Consider the following 21711-nt stretch of genomic DNA (forward strand, 5'->3'; position numbering starts at 1 on the left):
ACAAGAATAAAAGCACTACCTAAATGAAAGCTTGAAAATTTCAGCCAAAGCTGGAAAATTCATATCTATGAATGCATTTATTTTAAAAAATGATTAAGAAGGTGAATGGGCCAATTATTTAACTCAAGATAGTAGCAATGCTGAGAGACTAATGAATATATGTGGAATCAAGCCACATGCCACCATGCAGTGAAAAAAAAATGCAAATGAGCATGAAGCAATAAAGAAGAAAAGGATTTTTAATAAATATATTCTAAAACGAACACGGTGTTACAAATTCTCAAACACTGGGCTATATACACAATGCCAACCCCGAAGTCTCCTCTGAAGGCACTTTGGCCTGAAGTACATTGATGATACAGAAGAAAATATGTAAATATGTAAAAAATGTCACATTTCAAACCTTTGTCAATATGCAATTTTTGAAATACTAAGCAAAATATTGGTGGCATGTAAGATGATCTTTTATTCCCTGTGCTCACTGAATTTGCATTAAATGGAAATAAGCAATCAAAAAAATGAAAGTGGAAATGAATGACAAAATAATATTTAAAAATATAAAAAGGTTAGGAATAGAATAATGTTTACTTAGTTTTATTGTATATAGAAAACTATACTCAGTGCTCTACATACATTATCACATTTAATCCTGAAAATAATTATACTACATTTGGTACATAAGGAAACTGAGGAATTAAAAAAAGGTTAAGTACCTTGCCTAAGGTCACACAATAGAAAATAGAAAAAAATCGAAAAATGTTAGCATAAGCAATCTGGTTCCCAAACTTGCATTCTTAACTCCTTTGTAATCTGCAAATAATAATGAAGGAAGAAATTAAAGACATAGAAAACTAAAACAAAATATAGATGAGGGTAAAACCAAAGATTCTTTATGAAAATCAATAAACAGACAAAAATCAAATATATATAACATTAGAAATGTAATAACTGTACTTAGTAAAATAAAAACTAAATGCATATAAGCACACTTTTTCACCAAAAAATTAAAAAATTCAGATAAATTGGACAACATCTTAGTGCTTGGCTCATAGTGCAGCAGCTTCTCCAGTGCAGTGTCTTGTTCCATGGTGTGTTCTGGTCCGCAGCACCCAGCAGTCAACAGCTTTTTCCAGCATGTCCCTAGAGTAGTTTACAGCAGAGCATTGGTGGTAACACCGCTCTCCCTGAACAGCTTTCCCAGTCCCCAGGAGGTAAATTTCTGGCAAGGTCTAGACAATGGATTTCCAGCAGTTGCTGGTGGCACAGCTCAGTGAGCCATAGCTGTGCCATCTTCAACACGGTGTGGTTCTTAGCCTGGAGAGTGGGTAAGTTTGTGTGGAGGTTTTTCTTTGGGTGTTATATCTTAACCCTGGAAAAATGACTATTCCTTTTATTTGCTATTTCTATATTCTGTAGAGTCTTCTTTACTTCTTTCTAGTCAATCCCTCATTACTCCAATCCCATTATAGTTAATAGTTCTTTATGTTAAACTTTTTATCATCAAATTTCTGTGTGGTCTGTCTCCTGATTGAACTCTGACTATTAACACATATTGGAATACTTTTTGACCAAATTGTTTACTGAATTGGTATACATGGAAGGAAATGACAATAATCGGATAAAAGGTGTATACCAAAAAAAAAGTAAGAATATTGTGCTTAATGGTAAAATGTAGAATCTTTTTGCTGATGCCAGGATAAAGAAAAGCTTTGTGTCAGAGGTATTAGCCAATACAATGAGAAAAGATAAATTAACTCATATGAGAATTTGAATGAAAATGACGAAACAGATTTTGTTCTTGCAGACAACAGGTTTACCTATGGATAATCCAAAGTAATCCACAAAGAAATAAGTAATAAATTTATCTAATAAGTAAATTTAGCAAAATTGCCAAATAAGGCACTATTCACCAATAATAACTAATTTGAGTATGATACTTGAAACTGAACTTTTTCATAATAGCAACAAGAACTATAAGGTGTTAGGAAATAAGTCTCAGACGTAATATATCATATTTTATTGAAGTTTATTAAATTATAATGATGAACATAAAAGATCTGAACAAATGTAGATATGTGCCATGGTCTTGAGTGGATAGAATCAGTTTCCTAAGAGAGCAATTGTATCCAAACCCTTGGATTTGTGTGCAATGCAATTACAAAAATCATTTTTTCAGGAGATCAAATGAAATGTATAGGTGGTGTGTGTGTGTGTGTGTGTGTGTGTGTGTGTGTGTATGTGTGTGTAAGCTTGTAAACAACAAAGGTATTTATAAATGCTAGTTATTAGCACCCAATTTTAGAGAGTATTGGCCTTCCTAATGGTTCTAGGGAAACTAGAAAGTTTTTGAAAAGAAAGCCTTGGAAAACCTATAGATAAATTCCGTTAAGTCTTTCTGCATGGATCTAATGTTTTTGTTAAAATAAGACCCATCTACTAATTTAGACAACTGCTGCATGTTCTAAGCATTAGATTTAAAATTTTACTAGGCAAAATAAATTCAAATTATGTAGAGGTGAGACAAGGCAAAAAACTGCAGAACTATGAAAGATAATTTGTCTTTATTTGCATGTTAGCAAATGAAAATTCAGCTCTCATTTTAACATCAGCTATGAAATATTCCAGCTTGTGGCAAGGACACAAGAATTCATTTAAATTATTTGAGAAACGTTTTTAATAAAGACAGCTTCGAACTCATCCATTAGCAGAATTTGGTGTTCTGCTTGACGTTAATCTCAGAATTTAAAAGAAAACAAAAACTTTACTGCACATTTAGAAACCAGGTGCAGGAGGAACTTGAGGATATTAAGAAATCTCGCGCAGTGATACTAGGTTTGGCTTTTCCCCCTTACCCCCCAGATTGGCTTTTGTCCTCCCAGATATGATAAGTTTACTACGGATCATTTTTTCCATCCTATTAATGACAGAATTTGTTTTGGGAAATTTGGCTAATGTCTTCATAGCACTGGTGAACTGCATTGAGTGGATCAAGAGACGAAAGATCTCCTCAGCTGATGGAATTCTCACTGCTCTGGCGGTCTCCAGGATTGGTTTACTCTGGGAAATAGTAGGAAATTGGTATGCAACTATGTTTAGTCCAGCGTTACGTAGTATAGAGGAAAGAATTATTCTTCAAACGATCTGGACGATAAGCAACCATTTTAACCTCTGGCTTGCCACTAGCCTCAGCATATTTTATTTGCTCAAGATAGCCAATTTCTCTAGCCTTCTTTTTCTTCACCTGAAGTGGAAAGTTAAAAGAGTAGTTCCCATGATACTGTTGGGAACTTTGGTCTTCTTGGTTTTTCATCTTGCCGTGACAAATATAAGTATGCAGATGAATAAATATGAAGGAAACATCAGTTGGAAGACCAATTTGCAGGACATCGTGCAACTTTCAGATAGGACTGTATTCACGCTAGCAAACATCATACCCTTTACTACGTCCCTGACGTCGTTTGTGCTGTTAATTTTTTCCCTGTGGAAACATCTCAAGAAGACGCAGTTCAGTGGCAAAGGATCCCGAGATCCCAGCACCAAGGTCCACATAAGAGCCATGCAAACTGTGATCTCCTTTCTCTTGCTTTTTGCTATTTACTTTGTGACTCTAATCGTCTCAGTTTGGAGTTCTAATACTCTGCAGAACAAACCACTTCTCATGCTTTACGAGGTTCTTGGAGTCCTGTATCCTTCAGGCCACTCATTTATCCTGATTTGGGGAAATAAAAAGCTAAGACAGGTTTTTCTGTCATTTCTGTGGCAGCTGAGGTGCTGGCTGAAAGAAAGGAAATAAGATGGGCATCATGTGTCTCCTAGCAGAATGAATCTTTGTAAACTGTGTTTATGTGACAATAAATAATACTGACTTGATGGTACAGATAAGGAAGATTAAAATTAATACAGGCAGGTAAAAAGCTTAGGATATTCAAGTTGTGTAAGAAAGATGAAGAAGAAAAATCATAGCCGTGAACTGTTACTGATGTTATAAGTTTCTTTATGATAGAACTTCTATGAGGGAAAATCACATATAAATTCAAAAGCAAAGATTTACTTAAGACTTACTTTTCTAGATAATTTTTTTACGAGTCGAAGGCTTTTTCTTTTTCTTGACTTAATTTGCTTTTCCAGCCCTACTTCCATTCAGATTCATTTATTTGGAGACATTAAAATAAGAAACATTTTAAAAATGAAATGTGAATAAATATACATTTATGTAAGATTTAATTACTAAGCAGAAAAGTTATCTTTTTATTTGATACTACTAATCATACTTCCTAACCTGTTAATACTCTTGTGTATATTAAGATACCTTATTGATAAAGCTCATCTTTAACGATGTCAGATACTAACCTGCAGTTTGGAAATGATTTAATGAATAACTCAATTAAATTGGCATACTGTATTTTTATGGAGAGTCATTGGGAATAGATATCGTGAATAATCCTAAAATTGTGAAATACTTTAAATGAATATTTCAAAAATGTGTTTATGTTCATCAGGATCCATGTATAAAAATATTCATAACAACGTTATTATGAGTATATTCCATCAACAGTAGAATGGATCATTAAAATGTGGTAAATGCACTTAGTTGAAAATTATGCAATAACAAAAATAAATACACTAAAATCACATACCACCACATAGATGATTGTTTCACTTAAATATGATTTTAAATGAAAGGAACTAGACCTCTCCCCCCACCAAAAAAATCAATAAACAAAAAACCCACATAAGTGACTTTATTTTCCTAAAACCTCGTTGCAGGCAAAACTAAGCCATAGTATCTAGAAATCATATTTAGGTAGTAAAACAACAAAGAAAATTATGGAAATTACTTTCACAAAGGATGGTGGGTTCTATTTGGGAGTAAAAGAGATGGTGTGATCAGGAAGGAGAATGTAGTGAGCTTCATTATTTTTTAACCTGGGTGGTGTTAATACCAGTGTCCAATTTAGAAGAATTTATTAAACTATCTATTCCTTTTGTCTGTATCATATCCAATTTGAAAAGTATTGTCACTATTATTAGCTACTTTAGAAAAATATTACATTTTACTTTTGCATATGTTAAAACTCCATGTTATTTTTAAACAATTACATTTTTTAAAAAATTAAAAAGAGAAAATCTTATATATTTATCCATACAGTTACCATATCTGATGTTTATGCCTTTGTAAAATTCTTATTTTACAAAGAATTGTAAAATAAGCATCATTTTCTTTCTGCCTGGACAATGTTCTTGTATATTTCTTGAGTGTGGGTCTGCTGGTGTGAATTCTTTTTGCTTTTTATGTCTAAACAAGTCTTTATTTCTCCTTCAGTTTTGAAAAATATTTTGTCTGAATATTCTAGGTTGAGTTTTTTTTCTCTCTTTCAGTACTTTAAAGATGTTGTTACATAGATTCTTGCTTATGTTATTTCTTTAAAGAAATATTCTATTATCCTTATTTGTTCCTCTAAACATAACTTTTCTCCTGGCTATTTAATATTTTCTTTTTAAAACTACTTTGAGAAATTTGATTATGATGTGTCTTGGTGTAGTTTTTGCTTTGTTTCTTGTGCGTGGGGCATATTGAACTTTTTGGGTCTATGGGTTTATAGTTTTCATCATATTTAGGATAATTTGGGCCATTATTTCTTCTGCCTAGCCTTGTAAGCTACTCTAATTACACATCTATTAGCCCCCTTGAATGTCTCAAAAGTTGAATTATGCTTTTTATTTTTTTCAAAATTATTTTACCTTCTTGTTTCATTTTAGATAGTTTCTATTTCTATGTCTTCAAGTTCACTCATGTTTTCTTCTGCACTGTCTAATCTTATGTTAATCCCATCCAGTGTATTTTTCATCTCAGATATTGTAGTTTTAATTTCTAGAAGTTCAATTTGGGTCTTTATTATACCCTCCTTGTATCTTAAGCTTTTGGACAACTGGAATGCAATTATTATAATAACTTTTTTTCTTTTCAGACTTCTGGTCTCCAGAACTTTTGGCAGTAATACAAAATACTTTCTTAGGGACTCAATTTTTACTAAATAGTTTCTTATTCCAGTTAAAATTTAGGAGGCATTAAAAAATAAAGCTATTATGAACATTCTTGTCAAGTTTTTGCATAGGCATATGCTTTTATTTCTCTTGGGTAAATAACAAGCAATGGAATGTTTGGATCATACAATAGGTGTATGTTTAACATTTAAAGAAATGTATGTATGTTTGCTTCAAAGTAGTTGTGCTAGTTTATATTCCCACCAATTCACATATCCATCAACAAGTGAATGGATAACTATTTTATACAATGGAGTACTATTCAGTAATTAAAAAAGAATGAACTGTTGATATATGCAACAACATTGATTAATTTTGTCATAATTATGCTCAGTGAAAGACACCAGATAGAGCTATGATGTATGATTCCTTTTATATAACATTCTAGAATATGGAAGCTAACCTATAGTGAGAGAAAGTGGTTGCCTGGGAATGGTGATGGTGGTGGAAGGGTGCAGTAAGGGATAGGGAAGAGTGGGAAGGAGCAATTACACAGGGACATAAGGAAACTTTTGGCGGTAAAATATATTTGTTTTCTTGAGTAAGTGATTATTTCACAGATAATATAAATATGTAATATTCATAAAATTGTACACTTTAAATATGTAGAGCTTATTTGTATCTCAATTATACCTCAATAAGTATATTAAAAACAATTCAGGAGGGAAGCTACACACAAGTATGCATCTACAGAAAACTTCTCTTTGCAGTTTTAGAAGAATCCAATCTCTTCACTTCTATTCCTCTTCTGTCTGTTGAGTCCCAGACCTTCTATTTATTGTGATATGATGTGTTCTCCTTGTTGCCCTATGTACCTCATATGAAACTGGTTTGTCTTTCCACAAGGGCTACCTTTTGAATGCAGACTACAGCATGTGTGTGTGTGTGCACACATGTGAACATTTGAATTCGTGCATGTGTATGTGCAGTGGGAGGGTAGGACAGTAATAGCAGAGCAATCTTTTGGTGGTGAGTCCTACCTTTCTTGGGACCTAGGTGCTATTTCATCTTCTAAAGTCCCATGAAAGTTCTGTTTCAGAGACCATTCCATTATGCCATTTTTGTTAACACTTTTGTGGGAGTGGTATGTTCCTCAAATTCAGCTCAGTGTCCTAGAAGTTGCCAAGCCTGGAATGCCTATCCTACCTCTGCCCTGGTTGTATGTTGGAGCTTCTAATCTTGAAAGATTTTCCTTAAAATTCCCCATTTTTGCCTGTTTAATTCCTCAGTCTGGATTCCTCTAACTTGGAGGGTAATATTGACAATTTTACAGGACTTTGTTGATTTGGTTTATTGCTTTTGAAAATGTTTTGAAGTAGCAAGAACATGTATTATAATTTTATTTCACCATCTTGTTTAGGAAACGTGTACTTACTTACTTACATTGAATTTTGATTTAACAGAGAGCAGATGTTTCTGGGAAGATGTAAGAACAAACTGAATAAAACTCAAAGGCCTTTGCTGACTGTAGAGGGATGGGTATTACTGAGAGATGGAGAGGCATTAAATGAGGGCAATTCACGCTCTGAAGATGAACCCCTCATTATTGCCCATATCTAGCTTTAACTGAGAGATTGTTTTGCTGGATAGAGTTCTATCGCTTCTCACAAGCCCTTTAAATGGTTCCAAAAGTTTGCTGAATATTTTCAGGTATTAAATAACACAAGACTATTAAATAACATCAAGAGTAATCATGTTTTCTAAAATCCTTACATAATATGATTTTTAAAATAAAGAGAAGCTTAATAAATATTAATGAAGGAATGAAAGTTATGAATTAGTCTAGAGAAAAGCAAAAAGTTTTGAATCAAGAAGATTTTGGATTTTCTGAGCCTCATTTTCTTGTTGTCAAAAAGAAGTCCTTTCCCATAAGGTTTTCCTGCAAGATGTGTGTGTTTGGGCACCTACAAAGAGTTTATTGGTAAATAAATATAAATTATCAGCATCTAGCATTCAGGAGTTCTGGTTTTCCTGGGTTCACTCAGGAAACTTGAATGGTTTGGATAAACTATGGAAATGTCCCTTCAGTCTTTCTTCATTGCACCTCAGTGGTGACGATTTTAGTGCTTACCAAATTCCATCTACTGATATAGATATTTACTGTATGTTAGAGCTCTAGGCATTGAATTTTTTAATGTTATCGATAACAGCTGAAATTGGTGAACAAATTATATAGAGATTAAATAAAGCAGGCATTGCAAAATAACGAAAGAGAATACATCTTTATTTGCATGTTAGCAAATGAGAGTTCAGTTTTTCTTTCACCATCAAGTATAAAAAAATGTATTTTGGGGCCGGCCCTGTGGCTCAGGAGGTTAGAGATCCATGCTCCTAACTCCGAAGGCTGCCGGTTCGATTCCCACATGGGCCAGTGGGCTCTCAACCACAAGGTTGCCAGTTCAATTCCTCGAGTCCTGCAAGGGATGGTGGGCAGAGCCCTCTGCAAGTAAGATTGAACATGGCACCTTGAGCTGAGCTGCCTCCCGGAGGGCTTAGTTGGTTGGAGTGCAGGCTCTCAACCACAAGGTTGCAGTTTCGACTCCCACAAGGGATGGTGGGCTGTGCCCCCTGCAACTAGCAACGGCAACTGGACCTGGAGCTGAGCTGCGCCCTCCACAATTAAGACTGAAAGGACAACTACTTGAAGCTGAATGGCACACTCCACAACTAAGATTGAAAGGACAACAACTTGACTTAAAAAAATTACGAATAGAATTACCATATGACCTAGCAATCCTTCTCCTGGGTATCCACCCCCACCCCCCCAAAAATGCATTTTATGTTGAGAACATAAAGTACCTGGTGTAGAGTATAGCTAACTGTATGGGAGAAAATTATTTTTATAAAGGGAGCTATATGTCCATTTATTAGCATACCTTAGTGCTTTCTGACTTGATATTAAGCCTACAATTTTTTTAAAAGAAAGAAATTAACTGCACATCCAAGAAGTGAGTATATATACTATTTAAATGTGGTAAATGAAGAAATCATCAACATTGCAATTAGACATTGAAGCTCTCTCTTTGCAGATATGGTAAGTGCCTTGCATAGCTTCCTCACCATTTTAGTAAATACAGAATTTATGGTTGGTATTTTGGGGAATGGATTCATAACACAGGTGAACTGCATTGACTAGCTCAAGAAACGAAAGATCTCCTCAGCTGATGGAATCCTGACTGCTTTAGCCATCTCTAGAATTTGTCTGATTTGGGTAATAATGATCAGATGGTTTACAAAGGAGTTTTATCCATCTTTATACATGAATAGAATGGAAAATATACTTATTAGTATTGCTGGGGTTGTGACCAATCATTTTAGCAACCGGTTTGCCACAGGCCTCAGTCTCTTTTATTTTCTCAAGAAAGCCTTTGGGGGAAAGCTTCCTTTCTCTGGTCCATGAGGACACCTATTTCTTTCCTTTCCCAATGTGATTCACAAGTTTCCACTCCAGACCAACTGATCTCCATTGCATGTGACTGAGCTGTACTAAAGCACTTTGAATTTTACTGTTGGGAAAAGAGGATACACCCTAGGACTTCTTAAACTGCATTGAGCAGAATAAAGCCTCTTCACCACCCAGTAATGAAGGAGACCACAGAAAACCTTCATTAGCTCTCTAATCACCTAACCTAATCGCATCTGGCCCAGCCTTAGGCTTTATTCCCTTCACGATGTTAATTCAAACACAGAACCCAGATCTTAGTTTAGCCACTCAACTCCCCAAGGCCTCAGAGTTCAGCCTCCCACCCCCACCTTCAGACCAAGTCAATATAAATTTCACGCATTTCACTTTACAACGTTCTTGGCAGCACTTTCTCTGTCTTTCTGTCCCTGTACCCACACACAGGCGCACACACTATTAAAGGGTGTTAGCCCTGTTCTCCCAAAGACCTCCCAGTGGTCCACTTACATGGAGGTAATACAGGGAACATCACAGCCAGGACGAACTAGGTAGACAAGATGAGGGTCTTCCTGATTGTGGTGCTGGCGGGAGTGCAGGAGGCTGGAGAAGGTGGGGAGTCAGCTGGCAGGCCCTGAGTGCACTGGACTGAGAGCTTCGCTCAGCTTTTTTATTTTATTATTAAAGTTTATTGGGGTAACAATGGTCAACAAAACTACATATGTAGGTTTCAACTGTACAAGTCTATAATACATCATTCATATGTTGCATTAAGTGTTCACCCCCCCAGAGTCAGTTCTCTTTCCAACACCATATATTTGACCACCTTTACTCTCATCTACGACTACCCTCCCCACTTATCCTCTGGTAGATACTAAACTGTTGTTCTGTCTATCAGTTTTTGTTTCTTCATTTGTTTGTCTTGTTCCTTTGTTGCCTTCAGTTTTATATCCCACATAAGAAGTTATATGGTTGTCGACTTATTTCTGTCTGATTTATTTCACTTAGCATAATAAACTCAAAGTTAGGAAAGATGAAATACTGCTATTTTCTCAGCTTTTATAGAACTCTCAGCCCCAGATCTCTAAAGGGGGCATTCCCAGGTGGCTGTTAAAAACAACAAAAAGCAAGTTTTGCCAACACAAAATAATGAGAATGCCCCCAGAGCAAGGAACCTGAGGGGAGGGAGACGTGAGGAGGAGTTTGGGGAAAATCTCTGATAAGGTCTGGGTTGCATTCCCCCCACTGCCATTAGCACCTATTAACTGCTTTTCAGAGGGCAGGGCAGAAATTCTAGTTCCACTAGGTCACAGATGACTCTGCTCCTAGCCCAAGGTTGCAAGTTTGTCAACTAGGCTGGAGCCAAATATTGCTTTATGAACTCCTGAAATGCTGCTTTATATCAGAATGTGGAACTAAGAATCCTGGTCAGAGATTGCTTTGACTTTAAGGGAGAGTTCTATTGTAAACAGTTTTCTAACCTCAGCCAGTTCTCAAAGAGAATTGTCGAAGAAACTCAAATTGCTCCTCTTATGTTACTATAATAACTGATACATCTGAAAGTATGAGATTTCTACATTCACTGCTATCTTATTTGATTCTCACCACGATCCGACGTGGGAGTTTATTATTATCCCCATTTTTCTGATGAGGAAACTAGAGGCTGGGAGATTAAATGGCTCCAGATTCACCTGAGGATATTCAAGTTCCTCAGGGATGTCATTACCATCAAGTCCTTGGTTGTGTGGGCTTGGCTCCTGCTAGTGACCTTCCCAATCCTCTAGGGGGCAGTAGGAAGCTGTGATGCTCCTTGGCTGAAGCACAGACCACAACCCTCACAGTAGATGCAAAGTAGGCTGAGCATATGCAAGAGGCACTAGCTCACATAAATTAGCCTCAGCGCTCAATTAAAAGTCATGACCCTTAGCTGGAAAGGAGGTCTTTAACGCAGATGCGCAACTCCCATCAGAGGGTCAAACTCCCATAAGGCCTTTAGGTCTGTTTTCTTTACTTAACAAGTCACAGCTGATTCCTGTTCCTCAAAACACACAGGGTTGACTATATCACTGAGAGAAACCTCTCAGCAATAGGAATAATAACAGTTAACATTTATTAAGTGCTTAATTATGTGTCACAGGTATATATTATTCTACCCAATACCAAAGCTAAGGTAATCTTATTACTCTCCTTTCTAGATGAAGAGATCAGGGCACAGAGAGTTGGGGACCTTACGCAAGGTCTCACAGTAAGTGTCATAGAATCAGGAAGCAAACCAGTGGGCAGTCTGATGCTGCGGCCTATGCTTTCAACCACTCTCCGATTTCTCCTTCCAGCCCAGTTGTCTCCCTGGTCTCATTGCCAGTTTTGTCCTGTGAAGTGTGGCCCTCACACAGACTTCACCTTGAAGGCAGGGACACGGACACACACTGCAGAACATTTTGTTTTCCTGGAAACTAGATTTCCTTGGCAAGCCCTGTGCAATGACGTGTAACCCAAACACAACAGTCTTGGCAAGCAAGAAGCTCATGAAAAACTTGCACCCAAATAACACCAGCAAACAATAGGAGCCAAATGAGACAATAATGCAGTAAGTCAAGGGCCAGTGGAAGAACTGGGAATTCTGTCTGCATCAGCCACAATCTGAGATGTTTTCCTAACCAAGAAAAGTGCAAGAATTGATTCCCAAATATGTTCAGTTGAATCTGCACACTCTTTGAAGAGAACTGCAGTGGAGTTATAAAGTTATGGAGGGGCAGGAGTAATCTCTTTGCTCTAGAAGCTCTGACTTGTTCTTGACCATCTAAAATTATGGAGACTCTTCTAGAGGTTCACCCAAGACTCATGGCACCATATTTATGTGCCTCAGTTTCCAACAGAGTCAGTTAAAGAGCAGCTACTTGGTGGCTTAAGTTGGTCACCATATTGAAATAATTTGGTTTCACTTTCTGGAAATGTGTTATTCTTTCTCATCACTTGAATATAGTTAGGTCATTAACATGCTGACTCCCAAAGAGGAACCAGTCCTCTGATAAGGTGAGATCTAATAAAATTATAAGGTTATAATTTAAGGATTTTTATTATTATGGAGTTGTGGTTCTGTTATTATGTTAACATAATATTTTTACTTCATTTACTTTTTACATATGCTATCCAATGGTACAGAATCAAGTAGTCTCATGGTCTCAAGGTATTTTGAATTGTATCCAGCTCAGTCATACATTCAAGGTTTTCTTTTTTTTTTTTAAATATAAGGGTAGTTTTTTTCCTTATATTCAACAACTGTCAAGGGGCCTATCATCCCTAGTGATAGGGAACTCACTACCTTGATGAGAATAATTCCTCTTTAGATAATTATTCTTTTCAGTCACTAAAATATGCCTTTCTGTAATTTCAACCTGTTTGTTCAAGTCAACTCTTGGAGGTCATATATTCAGATGTCAAAGATAACTGTCATTTTTCTTTCAAATTTATTCACCACCCTATAAAAAGTATAAATTTTTAAGGACAAAAATTGTTCCTGTCTTGTTTCCTCAAATTTATCCCTCACCTAGAATAGTCTAGCACATAGGAGGCATTATTATTTATTTTATATAAATATTACATATTACATATTTATATTATATATAAACTAATAAATGAATGACTAGATGACTCCTGGTCACTAGTCTGATGGACAAACATTGATATCACTGAAATCTCAAAGAAAAAGAAGAAAGGTGTATTGTAGAAAAGATATTTTTATAAGATGTCTGAAACTTCCAAAATTTGGTAATAGCCATAAATTTGCAGATTCAAGAGGCTCAGCAAGTTTCAAAAAGAAAAACTCAGAGAGAACTATGCTTGAGCATATCATAATTAAACTGCTGAAAACCAATTCTAAAGAAAAAACAAATGAGTCCAGGGAAAAACAAAACAGTATATACAAAGACAATGATTCAAATGACAACAAATTTCTCATCATAAACCATGAAGGCCAAAGACAGTGTGACATTTTTAATGTGTTAAAAATAAAGAACTGTCAACCCAAAATTCTATATCCAGCAAAATATACTTCAGGAATGAAGGTGATATAGATATATTTTCAAATGCTCTGAGAGACTACTTGGAGTGGAACTGCCTCTGACCCACCCTGCACTTTTCAATTAAATTGGTTATGTAATGTGAGCCAAAAAATAAATGTTTTATGAAGCTGACATTTTGGATGCTACAGCATAGCTATCTTATGTTTCATATGAGCAGTAAAAATCTCCTCAATAATTAATTGTCAACAAAACTGAAATGTTGATGGCTGTTGTTTTATTTACACCTCGTCTGAATTAAAGACAACTAAGCAAATAGGGTCAATTCAATGTGTAAGAAATTTATTAAAACAAGGACATATGTCAAAAAATGGGAATTTCAGGAGTTGGAAGTAGCAGTACACTAAATTGCATTTCATAAAAATCCTCGAAAAAAAAATCATGGGCATCCATATACATTAAAGATTTAAATTCACTAAAGAAAGAGTAGCCAAAACAATTATGAGACGCTTGAGAAAGAAGTGCAAAGCTGGTCATCATACTCCCTGATTTCAAATTATATTACAAAGCTATAGTAATCAAAACAGTGTGGTATTGGCATAAAAGCAGACACATAGATCATTGGAACAGAATAGAGATCTCAAAAATCAACTCACACATATACAGTCAATTAATTTATGACAAAGGAACCTAGAATATACAATAGAGAAAGGAAAGTCTCTTCAATAAATGGTGTTGGGAAAACTGGACAGCCATATGCAACAAGTGAAACTGGACCACAATCTTATACCATAACCAACAATTAACTCAAAATGGATTAAAGACTTGAAAGTAAGATCTGAAATCATAAAGCTCCTAGAAGAAATTATTGGCAGCAAGCTTTTTGACATAGGTCTTGGCAATAATTTTTTGAATCTGACGCTGAAAGTAAAAGCAACAAAAGCAAAAATAAATAAGACTACACCATACTAAAAGCCTTCTGCACAGCAAAAGAAACAACAAACAAAATGAAAAAAAACAGTCTATAGAATTGGAAAAAACAATTGCAAACCATATATCTGATGAGTGGTTAGTATCCAAAATATATAAAGAACTCACACAACTCAATAGTAATAATAATAATGATAATAATAATAATTATCCAATTAAAATGGACAAAAGACATGAACAGACATTTCTCCAAAGAATATATATAAAGGACCAACAGATAAATAAAAAGATGCTCAATATCACTAATCATTAGGGAAATGAAAATTAAAACCACAATGAAATATCACCTCACTTCTATCAGAATGGCCATCTTCAAAAAGATAAGAGATAACAAATGCTGGCATGGATGTGGAGAAATACCTAAATGTGGCTAACATCCCAAATATATAAAAAACTCACACAACTCAATATATTATATATATATTATATATATATATATATATATATATATATATATATATATATATATATATATATATAAAATTCAAAAATGGGCAGAAGATCTGAATAGATATTTATCCAAGAAAGACATACAGATGGCCAACAAGTACATGAAAAGATACTCTACATCATTAATCATCAGGGAGGGGCGGAGACATGGAACAAGCCCAAAACCTCTGTGTGGTGGTTGAGACTCAGGAGGGATATTTTTGCCATGGAGGTTCCCTCCAGAAGAGCGAGGGACTCTAGCCCCCCACACCAGGCTCCCCAGCCCAGAGTACTTGTGCTGGGAAGAGGAGTCCCCACAATATCTGGCTGTGAAAAACAGTGGGGATTCTGACTGTTCGGGTGGGACAAAAGCCTGCAGGAAACCTAGACATCCTCTTAAACAACCGTGCACAGACTCATTCGCTCACAGGCACTCACCTTGGGCTCCAGCGCAGGGGCGGTGACTCAGGAGTCCTCAGAGACATACGGGGAGCAAACTGAGGTGTGTGGCTTTGGGGGAGGACTGGAGGACAGTCAGCATTTTCCAGTGAGGGGTTTTCCTTCTGTGCAGCCGGCAGGCGGGTGCCATCTTTCCTATATTGAGCCCTCCCCCATAGGTCAAATCTGAATCTGACTGGCGTGGTGAGCTCTGCCTTGCTCATTCAGCGGGGACCCTGCCCCACCCAACTTCCGCACAACTGGAGGCACTTTCTACATGAGCAGTTAGCCCCTCCCACATTGCACTCTTTCTTGGAAAACTATTGGAGTTCATGGGCCCCAGGTGGGCAGCAACTGGCCTCGGTGTACTCTGAGACTTTTGCCAAGTTGCTCTTGGCTCAACACCGGCACCAAACCATAGTCTACATTATCCTGGTGACCACAACTGTTCCCACTCTAGTGACTCCCTGCCTCACCCAATTCAAGTATTAAATGAGGCTTTATCAGTGGCTGAAACTTAAGGGAGCCAGCAGGTGGCAGCAGGCCTCCATGTGTGCCGGCTTTTAGCGGAGTTACCCCAGGCTTGGTACTGGTTGCATCCATCCTCGGTTCTCAGTGTGGCGCTCCCATGAGTCTCCAGGGTTAGCAAAGGCAGTGAACAGCTGTGGATCACTTTGCAGCTCCTACCAGGGAGCCCCTGGGCAATCACAGGTGGTGACTGACCTGGGCCTACACTGGAGCCCCTCCCAAGAGGCTCCTGAACCAACATACTTGGAGGTCGGCTTCAGACCACAGCAGAGCACCATTCAATTAGCCCCACACAAAGCACACAATTAGCACACACAGAGTGGTCTTAACAGGCACCAGAGCCCACTGGAGTGAATCCCACTCTGGGGTAAGCTTCCCACACAAAGCCCATAAACTGTAGATGTGGCCAAACCCCACAGTTAGCCTGAGGGTCAATCCCACCCACGAATGTGCCAATAACAATCAAGGCTCAACTATGACAGGAGAGCACACATGACCCACATCAGGGACACTCCTGTAGTCCCAGCTCAGATGACCAGGGAGAATGAGCCCCACAGGACACCTACTACATAAGGCCACCTGGCCAAGACTGGAAGACAGAGCAGATCTACCTAATACATAGAAACAAACACAGAAAGGCAGTCAAAATGAGGAAATAAAGAAATGTGTTCCAAATGAAAATCCAGTAAAAGAACTAAATGAAATGGAGGAAAGCAACCTACCAGAGACAGAGTTCAAAACAATAGGGGGTTTTATTGAAATCTCTTCACATATACCCTCCCATCTGATGTTTTCTGATATGAATGTACTTCATTGGTACTGGATCATTATTATGCTCAGATATTGTACTGTACCTGGACGCTATTTGCTGGGATTACGTTTCACTTTCATGAGGTACTCTTTAGGTTTTCCTACACCCTTTTCTCTCAAGGCTATTCTGGCTTTTGCCAGGGTAGATATGTTTTCTGGCCATCTCTTCATTTAGATGCGGCGAGCCAGCCGCCACGAGTCGAACGGTTCCTGAAAAGGGGAGTGGGAATGAAAAAAGACACTCACACAAATGATGATGCGATCGATTGGACTCCAGTGATGCTGAAGCCACTAAGTTTATTCTGTCCCCAGAATTTATACATTCTGTGGACGTGCAGTTTAACAAGCACAAAAATGCATTACCTCATTAACAGTAAATCTTTAACTTTAGACACAGAAACTACAAAATAACTAAAACTCCCAAAAGCAATTATCCTTATCAATTGCCTTGAATAGCCATCAGTCTTCTGTGTCCGGGAACTGGCCGCTCCCACCACATTCCTGAGCAGCTTGCAAGCACTCTCCAGGTGCAGGCAGAGATAATTGCCTCAGGGGGAGGAAATAGGTTAAGCATAAACCGAGCCATTCTGTTAAGGCTCAGAGTTAGCTGTAACCATGGCTCCCCACATTTAGACAAATGGACAACCAAATAAACGGGATTTCCCTTCACCAATGTCTTTCATGGCCTCCCTGAGTGGATCTGTAATGCCATACACATCAGGCAGAACCAACACTCCACTAAGTCCTGATGTAGACTAAATATTTAAGCATGAGACATTCATTATTCATGTGATCTGAGCTTGCCATCATATGATCTGAGCTTGCTGTATCATGTTATATAATTCACCAAACCACAAAGTTGGCCATGGACAGTTGTAATCTATTATTAACTAGGAATGCTATATAAGAGATTCAATTTGAACAAATCTGAAAATCACAAGTAAATTGCAGACCACTTTAATATTAATTCCAACTACATTACCTGCTATCTCTTAATTCACACTTCACATATCATTGGGCTTTTTGGATCCACGTGGAAGAGCCTAGATTGTCTGAAGAACTTTATCTTGCTCAGGTCCCTACTCACAACTGGCAGCATTTTGATTACTCTGTCAACAAACAGGTCAAAGTAGCACACTCAGATTTTTTTTGATTCTGAAATCCAAAAGGCCAATTAAATGTTGTGCCTTTTTTTTTTTTTTTTTTTTTTTTTACTAATACACAGGTGATACACAGTTCAGCAAATTGTCTTTCACAGTGGAGGAAACATCTCAACATGTTCCAGGCCATAGGATTCCCCAGAAATTGCACTGAGGTACAATCTTCTGAAATTTTGTGATGTTTAGCTCTCATGTTTGAATAGTATACGTCTTACTAAGGCATTTGAGGTACTTCTACTTCCTGATCATAAGATACAACCAGCACAATGTCATCAGTTCAGTGGGCCAGCGTATGTTGGGTGGAATGTTTCCACTAAACAGCAGGAAGGATGACACAGTCTTAGGCAAGACTATAAAATTGTACCATTTGGGCTGCTGGGTAAAAGCAAATTGCTTCTAGTGGCTCTTCTACATTGCTATGGGGAAAAAAAACAAGCATTAACAGATCAACAATTGCATATCAGCTATCAGAGACTATTTATCTGCTTAAATACAGATACCATGTCTGACACAGCAGCTGGAAACTGGGTGAAAGACTATGGTTTGCTATTGTAGGAACTTTAGTTAGGATTTTGGCCACCAGAATTGAAGTTTTGCCTGTAATTATGGATCACGCAGCATTTTAGTGGGCTGACCCACCTCTTTCTGAAAGTTTGAAGCATTTATCTTTATTATTGCAATATATAAATTTCTCCAAGATATATCTAGGTGTGGAGTTTGTGTACTTACTGTTTTTTTTTATTATATTGTTTCAGGTATACAAAGCAATGTAATGATTAGGCCTTTACACACCTCACAAAGTGATAACACCCCCAAGTCTACTACCCCTCTGACATCGTACATAGCTGTTACAATACCATTGACTATATTCCCTATATTGTACTTTACATATATTTAATTATAGTCGACATTCAGTATTATTCTACTTCAGCTTCAGGTATATAGTGCAGTGGTCAGGCATCTACACAGGGGGATCACTTCATAGATTGTGTAGATGCCTGATCACTGTGCTTTGCTTGTTTTTTATTTTTATTATTACTATAATGAATGGGTGTGCTTTTTCTATTGAACCTTTAAGCATGTCCTCAGTTTAGAACTTGAATTATATTTTTAATCTAGAGTTTTATTTAACTAAGAATTTTTTCTATTTATTTATTTCTTCTCATTTGTTTTTCTTTTATTTTAAAAATAACAACATATAGACATTTATATTATATCATACTTTATGGATCACTTTGTATTTCTATTAGAATTTTTGTTTTTATTTCTTCTGAAGCATGTTATGTCAATTATTAGGCTAGAAATTCCAGCTCAGATCACATGATGGCAAGCTCATATCACGTGGACAGTGAATGTCATGTGAATAAATGTTTAATCTATATCAGGACATAGTGGTATGTTGGTTCTGCCTGATATGTGTGACATTAACCTGATATACACAACTGTAATAAAAAAAGACAGATGTGATATTGATTCCCAAATATTTTGGTTGTCTTTTTACTATAGAAGAATGTTACTGTTGTATAGTTATGCAAGACTATCAAATTCCTCTGATCTACCAATTGTGCTTTAATATTTATTTAATAGTCTATGTCCCCTGCATTAACTGCATTTTTTAAAAGGTTAGTTCTTTTGTTTTTTTAGTCTAATAATTCTTTTCATTATTTTGATTTTCCTCAATATTCTATATTTTAAATATATGTGCTGGTGTAATCAGTGGGCAAGATTTAGCTCATGTATGTGTGTTTTTTAAATTTTTTAAATTTACTGGGGTGATATTTGTTAGTAAAATTATATAGGTTTCAAGTGTACAATTCTGTAATACATCAACTATATATTGCATTGTGTGTTCACCACCCAGTATCATTTTGTGATTTTTGTTGTTTCTTTCTTTCTCTTTAGTTTTGTTTTTTTTCACTTGGCTAGCATAGGGTTTTATAATTTTAACCGTGAACTAGTCTCTCTACTTTTCTTTCTTTCTTTTTTTTTTTTAAAGATTTTATTGGGGAAGGGGAACAGGACTTTATTGGGGAACTGTGTGTACTTCCAGGCCTTTTCTTTTTTCCAAGTCAAGTTGTTGTCCTTTCAATCTTAGTTGTGGAGGGTGCCGTTCAGCTTCAAGTTGTTGTCCTTTCAGTCTTAGTTGTAGAGGGCGCAGCTCAGCTCCAGGTCCAGTTGCCGTTTTTCTAGTTGCAGGGGGCAGAGCCCACCATCCCTTGTGGGAGTCGAACCGGCAACCTTGTGGTTGAGAAGATGCGCTCCAACCAACTGAGCCATCCGGGAGCTCAGCGGCAGCTCAGCTCAAGGTGCCGTGTTCAATCTTAGTTGCAGGGGGCGCTGCCCACCATCCCTTGTGGGATTTGAGGAATTGAACTGGCAACCTTGTGGTTGAGAGCCCACTGGCCCATGTGGGAATCGAACCGGCAGCCTTCGGAGTTAGGCGCATGGAGCTCAAACCAACTGAGCCACGAGGCCAGCCCATCTCTCTACTTTTCCATCTTAAAACTTTCAGTGGTCCATCACTCAGCAATAACACACATTTATGTTCCAAACCAGCCCTTTCAGGTCTTTGATTTTATGACTTTAATCTAGGATATGCCTTGGTCAATATAGGGAGCTAAACTCAATTTCCTCAGCTCTAGTTAAAGTCACCAGTTGCCTTGAAGCTACAGGGTTTCCTGATTAGAAAACCCTGGGTCTGATGATTATGTTGGACAAAGGAATAAAGACTTTACAGAATTTCCTTTATGGTGAATGGACTTCTTGTTTTTGAAGCATGGCATCCTTCACACCTTGAAAACACCCGAGGTACTACAATATTGTTTTCTTTATTTAGTTATTTGTCTTGTCATAAACTGTGTCCATTTTCTATAGGACTACTGAGCTTTTTCTTATTAACTTACCAGATTCCTTTATGAATTTTGAATATTTGTGTGTTACAAATATTTTCCAATAAATTATTTTTAAAACATTTTGCACATTTTTTATAGAATTATTTTATAATCATTGTGCTTAATCCATCATTTCTTTCTTTTATGTTTCTGGGATTTGAATAAAGCTCTTAGAAGGACTTTCACATTCAATTTGTAAAAAATATTTTCCCATTTTTTAAATTAAAATTTATTGGGGTGACAATGGTCAACAAAACTACATGGTCAACAAAACTACATACAATTAGTTTTTTTAGACATTAAACCTTCACTGGAAGGAAACCAGTGTAAATAATATGTAAATAATTGTTATTTTAATTCTATCTACTTTTATACATTTCTCAAACTTCCTATGATGGTTCTGTTTTTTCAACCTAGCAAATATTTGTTATGCCCACTCTTTGTCAGGTTTTGCACTTAGTGAGAAGATTTTTGACAGTGAAACATTAGAAATTTTCTCCCTTCCAAAAAATTACAGCCCAGAAACAGTGAAAATAAAGTGCAAAACATGTTATAATTAGAGAGATACAGGGTAATAGAAAGGGCATCAAATTCAAGTTTGGCTAATGAGGGGCATTTTCCCCAAAGGAATTGTACCTAAAATAGTATCTACAAGAGCCAAAGAAGGGATGAGTACCAGGAATAAAGCATGAAAATATTGATGCATTTGGACTTTATCCTGAAAATAATTATCAGGTTTTCCCTAAGGAAGAGCCTCTACTTAATGGGAAGAATTGCTACAAAAGAACAAAATTGTAAGTAGATGGAACAATAAGGAAACTATTCTTATATTCGGTGGCAAAAATGATGAGGGTCCAAACTAAGTTTCCACAGGCTTGGTGAAAAAGGGATAGATTTGAGGGATATTAGGATCATAAAATTAACTGGATTTAGAAACCAAATAAATGTGAAAGGTGAAATCAGGTTGACACAGATTTCTGGCTTCTGTGAATAGATAACTT

At 36.8% G+C, this 21711-nt stretch overlaps 1 protein-coding gene across 1 annotated transcript; it reads left to right on the top strand.

Moving 5' to 3' along the window:
• The first annotated feature begins 2881 nt into the window (after positions 1–2881).
• On the top strand, positions 2882–3793 carry LOC109454257 (taste receptor type 2 member 46). The gene has a single exon (XM_019744709.2). The coding sequence runs from the start codon at positions 2882–2884 to the stop codon at positions 3791–3793; it is 912 nt and encodes a 303-aa protein (XP_019600268.2).
• Positions 3794–21711: the final 17918 nt, after the last annotated feature.

This window comes from Rhinolophus sinicus, linkage group LG02 (assembly GCF_036562045.2).
Source record: "Rhinolophus sinicus isolate RSC01 linkage group LG02, ASM3656204v1, whole genome shotgun sequence".
Taxonomy (NCBI): Eukaryota; Metazoa; Chordata; class Mammalia; order Chiroptera; family Rhinolophidae; genus Rhinolophus; species Rhinolophus sinicus.

Bases quoted from the DNA above. Each gene is read 5' to 3' on its own strand.
- LOC109454257 (XM_019744709.2), top strand. From the start codon at position 2,882: ATGATAAGTTTACTACGGATCATTTTTTCCATCCTATTAATGACAGAA.